This window comes from Echinops telfairi, unplaced genomic scaffold (genome assembly GCF_000313985.2).
Source record: "Echinops telfairi isolate 266 unplaced genomic scaffold, ASM31398v2 ScPeMD7_7424;HRSCAF=8462, whole genome shotgun sequence".
NCBI lineage: Eukaryota > Metazoa > Chordata > Mammalia > Afrosoricida > Tenrecidae > Echinops > Echinops telfairi.
Window position 1 is genome coordinate 87,135,276 of NW_022111324.1, and position 9,422 is coordinate 87,144,697.

Sequence of the window (9,422 nt, forward strand, 5' to 3'; positions counted from 1 at the left end):
CTCATCTACCCTATAGTCCTGATCTTGCACCTTTAGATTTCTTTTGTTCCCCAAACTCAAGGAGTGTCTAAAGGAAACATGATCTGAGTTTCTCTAGAATGCCAAAAGTGTCATTTTGATGGTGTGACATCAAAGAACATAAAATTCTTTGGAGAAGTTTATAGAGATGAAAACACCATCTTCCAGAGTTTAGAGACCTGATAGAAGGTATATTAAGAAACAAAATTTCACATTTTGATATTTTTGTTTAATAAATAGTTCTGTGACTCTGTAGCAAAGCTTTTTAAAATTTACTGTGCATCACAACTTTATCACATCTCCCATCTCGTGTCTAGATACAAATCCTCTAGTCTGTAGCCTTTTAAAATCTGCTGCTGCGCTAGGCTATGCCCACCATCCCATGATCAAACAAACACTCATGTTTACAAACACCCATGTTTACGTACAGTCCACTTCTTCAGCTTGTCCCAGAACACTTTGAATTCATCAAATTCTAGTTTTCCATTGCCGCTGGTCTGCATCCACACGTTAAGGAAGACATAAGCTGTGTTTCAATCGCAAGATCCTCATGGGAGTGCAGATCCTGGGGACTTTAGGTGAGAGAGGTTATAAACTAGGAACTTTCTGGGAGAACATATTGTTGTTTACCTGTGAGTTGCCTCTGACTCATGGTGACCCCATGCACAGTGGGACTGGAGTAATAGTGGGATTCAAATAATTTAACAACTGGTTTGTTGCCCTAATGACTATTTTAAGTATAAAAAATATGTATACCAAAAGGTAGTTTATTATTTCATACAGTTAATACATAATACATAAATAAGAACAATAAAGGAGGTACACAACTAGATTATATGAGTTTTAAAATATTAATGAAAAATGTCATAATATTTGACCAAAAAACCCAATAAAACTATTATTTAAGATATTCCCATATTGCGTCTTGACTGGTATCCTCACTTGCAATATTCTTCACTTTTGTTTAAGCATCATTGGCTTTGTGATTTATCTTTAATCATGGTTTCACTATAGGAGTAGAATCCCATTCCTTTAGAAGTAGGCCAATTAGACAATCGTCATTGTGTTTGATATATTCGAAACAGGCGACTTCTCTTCTCCGATACTATGTTCATCTTTGAAAAATCCCTTTCTCCTTCTGCGGAATATATAGCAATTGTTCTGACAATTTCCAGCTCCTTGAACACTTTCAGAAATTGCACAATTCACTAACATCTCTTGGGAATGTGGGTGTAACACAAAGCTGAAATGAATGACAGCGCGTCACCCACTGGTCATTTGGAACTTTTCCTCGTCACGGTCTATGTTTGCTTACTGAAGTAACAGATGCAAGGGAATAAAAACGTAGTATTTCGTCAGAAGTATAATGAGTTTTATGAAATGAATAGACATTACAAAGGGTGAACTGTATTACTGAATTACCACAGGCATATGGGATTCAAAATCAGCCTCCCCGGTAGGAGCCGAGGTGGTTTTAATTTTTAAACCACAGATCTCCGAAGAAAGGTAATGGCTGGGGTGGTATGGGAAGGACCTAAAAAACTCAAACTTCTTCCCTGTGTGGGACGGAGCCCCCTAGTGGAACAATACTTGACGTTCCTCCAAAGTACTCCCACCCCCTGCAGAGATTCTGTCCCATGTCTAGTATTAGAGGGTTCCCAGCCTTTGATTCTGCAAAGGTAAGAGCACCTTCTTAGGCAAGGATATAGCATTTTAGAAAAGTCTGCACCACAGAATAACACTCCCCTGTGCACAGAGGCCAGTATTAACATGCACTTCTGCCCACGCAGTTGAAAGGATACATCCATGAGAGAAATTATGTTCTTACAAGAAAGCAGGCTCAGCTTCTTGAACTTGATGTCCTTTCCTGAAATTACACATGAAAGCAGCATCAGTTGACACCTGGCTATGGGCAATACAAACACCCCGTGACTCAGTCGGCTGAGGGCCTATCAGTATGGGGGCGGGGCACTGATGTGGTCGTCTGGGAGGGGGAAAAAAAATCATACAGCGGGGAGAAAGTCTTCAAGTGTGAATATTCTTTCATCCATTTCTTCTAGTGTTAAGAATTCCAAATAGAGAGGTACACTAGAATTTGAAATAATAATTTTTATCATTAGTTTATTTATAATGACAAAAATTACAAATGGGATAAAAGACCAATATAAGGTCATTGCCATGTTCATATATGCCATATCATGCAGTCCCCAGGAATCATATTTTGAAGCATATTTCTCAACCTAGGGTAATGCTCATAATGGTTAAGCCTCTAAGGTAGAATTTAAAATTGTTGGGAAAATTGAAACCTTCTTACACTTGTGGTAGGAAAGTAAAATGGCGTAAAATGATGGTTGCTTAAAGATTAACCACAAAGATGCTATCTGATCTAGCAATTCTACTCCTCAGTGCAATTGAGCCGATTTCAACTCACAGCAACCCTGAAGGACCAGACAGAATGTCCTCTATGGGTTTCTGAGACTGTTACTCTTGATAGCGATAGAGAGTCTATTCGTTCTCCATCAGAGCAGCTGGTGGTTTCAAACTGCTGACCTTGAGGTTAGCAACCCAAAGCATAACCACTACACCACAAAGGCTAAGGAATGAAAGCACAAGTTCATGCAAATATTTGAACATAGGTTTACATAGCAGCATTAGTCACAGTAGCACAAAATGGAAATAACTGAAATGTACATCAGTTGATTGATAAAATATAGTATATACATATAATGGAGTATTGCAAAACATCAAACTCTTTGCCACTGCATCAATTCTGACTTATAGCAACCCTATAGGACAGAGTGGAACCGCCTCTGTGGGTTTCCAAGGCTGTAGATCTTGATAGGAGCAGAAAGCTTCATCTTTCTCCCACAGAGGGACTGGTGGGGTCAAATTGCCAACCTTTTGCTTCGCAGCCCACATATAACCCATTACACCAGTAGGGTTCCCTAAGGAAGTACTGCCCACCAATAAAAACAAATGAGGCTTTGATAGATGCTACAGCATCGATGGACCTTTAAAGCATTAGGATGAGTAAAAAGCCAGTTACAAAGGGCATACATTGTGTGATTGCATTTAATGAATATACACAATAGGCAATTCTATAGAGACAGAGTAGATTAATGGCAGTTTTGCTTTGTTCTGTAAAGCGCCATGAGTCAGAATCAACTCGATGGCCAAAGGTTTGGTTTGGTTTATGGCAGTCATAGGGCAGGGGTGAATGCCAAAGTATATGGATTTGGGAGGAGGGGGGGAATAATGAAACATTCTAAAATTGATTGTGATTCACAATTCTGTGAACACACTAAAAGCCATTAAATTAAGCATTTTAAATGGGTGAATTGTATTGTATATGAGCTAAATCTCAAAGCTGTTATCTTAAAAATTACAACCATACAATCACATCTATAGTATTATCAGCTGTGTGCTATAAACACAAAAATCACATATGTATGTGTTAATGATGATTTGTTTATAGGTGGTGGGTTCTTAGTGGTTTTTATAAGTAGCTCTTTGGCTTTTCTGCATGTCTTACAATGAACATGTATCCGTTTTGCAATGAGAAAATAAACAACAGACAATGAAAGCTATGCCTAATTTCTGCCTCAAAGTCGGTACTGGAAAGGAGGCCTGGACTCTGAGGGGCAGAAGACCAGGTGGAGCTCAGAGGGACATAGCAGCAGGTGTGTCCCATGAGTCCCAGAGGGGGCTGGTACTTACTCTTTTGCAGCACAGCATTTAAAACATATTCAAGCTCCTCTGCGGTCACCTCCATGTCCTGAGGGAGGGAAGACAATGGCGCTTTATGGCTCTCATCACCCACTTGTGAGGGTTTCTGCAAGGCCTGAACTTCATTGAACTCAAGGGATGAAAACACAGAGTGTCGGGGCAGTGCCTCCTAGGGAAAACGCTTGCAATTGAATAGCGGTTTCCCTGAAAAATATCATGAAGGGTAACATCCCGATGGAAGAACTTCTGGACATAGTTCAAAGGGGTGGCCTCCTCAGAGCTTAATTCAGCCTCCACCAAACAGTTCCTGGGCACCAGTCTGTGCCCGAACGTACAAAGAGCTCAGGAAATGCATTGTGCTTCCTTAGTTTCTTTGACCCCCATCCACAGGGGGCAGATTGGCATCAGAGATCTTTGGGACACGGCTGTTTGGGGGCCTCTCAGGTGACATGGCTTGTTCTTACTCTCCAACCAGACCCATCCTGCTTGGTAAGCGGCACTGATAAGACAGCATCAGACAGTCAGCACATTCATCATTGGGAAGAAGGGACGTGGCTGGAGATCAAGGTGGGTGGGCTCGGAGGGTTCTGGGGAACTAGGGGGCTGCGTGTGCATACCTCGCCTGCGATGTGCTCAAACAGGGTGCGGAACTGTCGCTCCTCCTCTGTCTCCTGGCTAGGAGAGCTTGGTTTGGGAGGCTAAAACACAAGCATAAAAACTTGTACCAAAACAAGAAAGAAGAGAGAAAGAAAACTTGCCGAGAAATAGCAGGAAAGAAGAGACCGGAATGGGCGGTATGCTGTCCCCAAGTGAGAAGCCAGTCCTTCTGAACTTCCAGGAGAAGAGAAGCTAAGCCCCACGCCCCTAAGCCTTATGTCGCTCTCTTTGTGTGGGGTCTCTGCCTGTAGCAGTCGGAGCAGCAAAGCTGACTCCATGGTTTTAATTGTTTGGGAGGGTTCTCTGGCATGGCTGTGTGGAAGGACTTGGACTCACTGAAAGATGCCCCCTTACCTTCCAGATGAGAAGGCTAAAGGAATCTTCCTAGGGCCTGAGAATTAAGGTAAGGTCTTAACCAGAGGGGACATCATAACTAGCTGTCCTTTCTCTATCTTGACCCTCACTACATTTGGCTAGGATGACTTGTTTAATCGGCAGTTCTAATAGGTGGTAAAATCGCTGAGAGCAAGAATCTGTGCTGCAGCATGAGGCGAGCTCAGGAAATGCTGGCTTGTTTTAGTCCAAGAATAAACTGCAACCAGAGAAGGTAGCACAGAGCCGCACGTTTCCTAGATTGATCTCGCCGTTGAGTTTGGAGCAGTAAAGCTTTCCCTGCTGCACTTCAGAACGTCTGGAGAGCTATTCAGCTTTTTTAAAAAGAGCTATTCAGCTTTTTAACCAACTTAAAACCTTTCACTCTCTCTTACACACATGGCATAGGGGAGGAGTGATGTTTTCCTCTGAGTCCACAGTAGAAGAATCTCTACCTGCCTCTCTTGTTTATTTATTCATTTATGTTAAACACCTATTACTTGTCTTAAATAAAATACATTTTGAGGATTTTCTCTTTCCTTCAAAGCAGCAAAAATGGAGGGAGTGGGTGATACGTCAATCAACTTTACACCCAGCACCTATATTGTTTCCATACTGGACCCTGTGTAATATTAGACTGACAGAGTCAACACTGCGTGCCAGGATGTTGCAATCACACATTTACTGATGGCAAGTAGCCATCCCTGACCTTCAGAGTCTTAAATGACACTAGTTGACCCTCCCTCTACAGAATCTCATTCAGAATAGCAACCTCAGAAGACTCACCTCAGGAAGTTCAATGTCCACACGTCCATCCATATCCCTGTTGGGGAAGAAAGCACACTGACTCAATTGTAGGCTGACTTTCTGAAAGGAACCCTGGTGGCTCTGGTGGGTAAGTGTTGGAACCACTAATCCCCCAAAATCAGTGGTTCTAACTGCTCTGCAGGAGAAAGATACAGCTATTTGCATCTGCAAAGATTAAAAAAAAACCAACAACCCCAAAAACCACTGCCATTGAACTCCAATTCCTAGCGACCCTATAAGGCAAGGCAGAGCTGCCCTGTGAGTTTGTAACTCTTTGTGGGAGTAGAATCTTTCTCCAAAGAAGTGGCTGGTGGTTTTAAACTGCTGACTTGGTGGTTAGCAGCCCAATTTGAAACCACTATGCCACCAGGACTCCCTGCAAAGATTTCCAACCAAGAAAACCCTTCATAGGGTCACTGCGAATCAGAATGGACTCAATGGAAGGGAGCTGGGTTTCCCCCCCCCCTGCCCCCCCCCCCTGCCTAATTGCAATCTATAGAGCAAAAGGACCTAGATGTACTGGGAGTTATTGCCCCATTGACACTTTCTCTTTCAGTGACAGCTGCATTCCAAAGGGGTTGTAGATCTCACCAAGAAGCCCTGGTGGCATAGTAGTTAAATATTGGGCTGCTAACTGCAAGCACAGGAGTTCAAAATCATCAGCTGCTCTGCAGGAGAAAGATGGGGATTTCCACGACCATATAGAGTTGCAGTCTCAGGGTTACTATGAGTTATAATGGACTGCGTGGTAGTGAGTTTGGCTTTTGCTTGGAAGATCCCACCATTAGCCATTGCTCAGATTGGGCAGAACAAGGTCAAGAGGGAGGCCATCACCCAATGAAGATGTGATAGGTAGGTTTATTGTGTCAACTTTGTCAATAGGAACATGTGGGATTAATAAGGTTGCAGTTTAATTGGAGGGCAAAGAGATAAATGGCCTGGCAAGCCCCATCCCTCTGGCTATTGCTCTCTGGTGATCGGACCAGCATGTGGCTGCTTTAGCGAGTTCTCTGCTTCACCTTGTGAGCTATAATACCTGTGGCACAGCCAACCCAAGGATCCTGTCACTAGAGCTTGAGATTCCTTTGAGACCTGCTATGCCACACTGCTGGTATATATATTGCTTGAATTTGAGGCTGTCAGATCCTGCCACTTTGCATTGTTTGAGTTCAATATACTATCCGGGCCTTCTTCGCTAAGCCCCTGAGCTGCTGACTGTTGGTGACCCACCCTGCTGTTTGCTGCTTGTGACTGAACTGCCTGCATTGCTGGGACTGCCTGCATTGCTGTAGGGAAGATTCAGCTGTCTGCTTCCTTGACCTTGGACCTATCAGCCCTTGTGAGTTGAAGGACTTCCAGTATATTAATTGTTCCATGGAAATGAGTTGAGCTGAACCCTCTGTACTGTGGTGTGGACTAATTAGCTGTTATATTCATTTGTGCTGTATATATTTATCCATATACACACACACACACATACACACACACATATAAAATCATAAGTGTCCTGGTTTTGTTTCTCTAGACAACCCTTTTTATCACGAGGACTAACAATTTGGAACTTCTAGGTGAAAATAAACTTTGAACACAGTTACTCCTTATTCCCTGATGAACTTTTAAAAAGGGGATTTGCAGTGTTGCAAAAAATGGATCTGTAAAATTGTAGAGCCACCAATGACCCACAGCCTAGCAGTCTCCCTGTCCACACATTCACTCACATAAACAGGGCAGCTATAAAGCAGGTGCTCCATCCTTGGAGACGATACAGCCTATTAATCATTCGTGGGGGTGGGATGGTGGCATTAAAAGGTTACAGAACAAGATGAGTCTGGACAACAAGAACACACAAACTACCCTAAAAGTTGTATCCTTTACTTCCTCACTTTCTTCACTGGGAAGGGAGACTCACAAATGTGTTTGTGTGCTTATGTTTGGGACAAAGAAGAAAATGAAAGTGCATTTTATTGTCCACATATAAGGGAACCTGTATTGCTTGCAGGCCAGTGACCTGACAGGCGGAACAGGCTTCAACTTTGGTCAAAGCAAAAAAAAAAAAAAAAAGAATTGGAAGAATCAAAACCTAAAAGCCCTCCAAGAAGAATAAGCTCAGTACCTAACTGGGCACTTTTGACCTAGTGTGTTTTCAACCCTTGTTAACCCAGGTCATGTTGACCCAGGTTTTAGACTCTGTCCTACTGAGGTACACAATATCCCTCAGAGACTGGAAGGATCTGATTCAGGACTCCCACTAAGTGAACTGGACTTTATCTTAAACACACTGATAGCAGATTAAAGAAACGGAGATATTCCCATGTTCCTAAAGCTGAAAGCTCCATGGGAGATGAAGCAGATGATACTCTCCCAAGGAAATCAACATAGAAGTCACTGGACTTTGGGTCACGATTATTGCCTTGAAGGCATCCAGTATTTGCCAACCCAAGACTACCAGATATGTGCTATCTCCATACTCTCTTTGCCTTTGTGAAAGAGCATTAATGAAAGTTTTGTCCCATCTCTGAAACAGTGTAAATGGTGTTCAAGCACCAAGTTTTTAATCTGTAGAAATCAACAATACATGTATTTTGGTCTAAAAAACTGTTCTATTCATGCATATGTACTTTCTATTTCTCCACAGTGTTTTAAATTCTATACCAGTGGTTAAATTAATGAAATTAATGATAATATCAATAGAACTACCATATGTCCCATGAGGATAATTTATAATGCCTTCAATAAAATAATAATGATGTTTTTTAAAGTGAACCAGGGACATAAAGGTATACACCACAGATACATGAATTGATTTTGAGCTCACACTTAATTGTAGCCCCAATCTAAGAACAATTAACTCTTATAATATGGCCCTACTCAGTACCTATCCTCTTAAAGTGATTACTGAAGATATGGGTGCTGTAGAAAAGTGGTGAAGAAAGCAAATGGTTCCTGACCATCAGAAAGACTAGTGTCTGGGGTCTGAATGGCCTGTCTTAAATCAGAAGCCCTCTAAATGGGACATCTGCTAAGTCCACAGAGAAGAAGTCTACCAGCATGTATGATCCAAGAACTGTAAAGAATAAAACCCACCCCTGGAAGAGGGAATGGTATTACAGCTTAAATTCTGAATACCTTGTTTGTAGAAGGATGTGGATGACATTTGAAGCCCCAAATCCATTTGCATGGTCCCTGTGCTGATTAAGCCAATGTGGAATCCCCTCTGACTTTGGACACCAGACAGTGTACATTGCAGGTTGGATTATTGCAATGGTAATTAGGTCAAAATGTGACACCTTGTTGTTGATCTCCCTCTTGATCCAATGTATATTTGCTCGAGTTTTCAATATTTTCTGATTTGTTATTGATTCAGGTTTTTGTTTCATAGTTGTTGGAGTGTCTGATTTTCTGTATATGAAACCCAGATTAGGTAAACCTATTGAGACAACAACTGGATCAACAGATTCAAATGTAAATGACAGGGGAAGCTAGTAGGAAATGGGGAGTAGAAGGAAGAAGAAATGTCCTGGAATTGATTGTGGTGATGGTTGCGCAACTCTTATGAATGTGATTGAACTATTGAAATATATGATATGTGAATTGTATGTGAGTAAAATTGTTAAAAATAAATAAACTAATTTGAAAAACCCTCTGAGAAAAAAACTAATAAACACTCAAAAGGAGTACAAATAAGCAAACATTAAGATTGGAGTCCATATCCTGACCCACCAAGCCCCAAAGGACGATATTCCTGCTCAGAGCAGCCAATTCACAGACAGGACCATAGGGCCAGCCCCACCACGACACATGACATCTCTCACTGACCCATAGCAGTACAAGGGACAACACTG

General features: G+C 41.9%; 1 protein-coding gene across 1 annotated transcript in view; it reads right to left on the minus strand.

Moving 5' to 3' along the window:
* CAPN9 (calpain 9) overlaps window positions 1–9,422 on the minus strand; it is a 65,507-nt gene that overhangs the window by 26,522 nt on the left and 29,563 nt on the right. Inside the window, exons 12-16 of the mRNA XM_013007120.2 lie at window positions 5,560–5,596; window positions 4,362–4,442; window positions 3,736–3,793; window positions 1,821–1,885; window positions 447–515 (exon numbers count right to left, since the gene is read on the minus strand). Of these exons, the coding sequence (XP_012862574.1) occupies window positions 447–515; window positions 1,821–1,885; window positions 3,736–3,793; window positions 4,362–4,442; window positions 5,560–5,596 (310 nt within the window). The remainder of the gene's footprint in view (window positions 1–446; window positions 516–1,820; window positions 1,886–3,735; window positions 3,794–4,361; window positions 4,443–5,559; window positions 5,597–9,422) is intronic.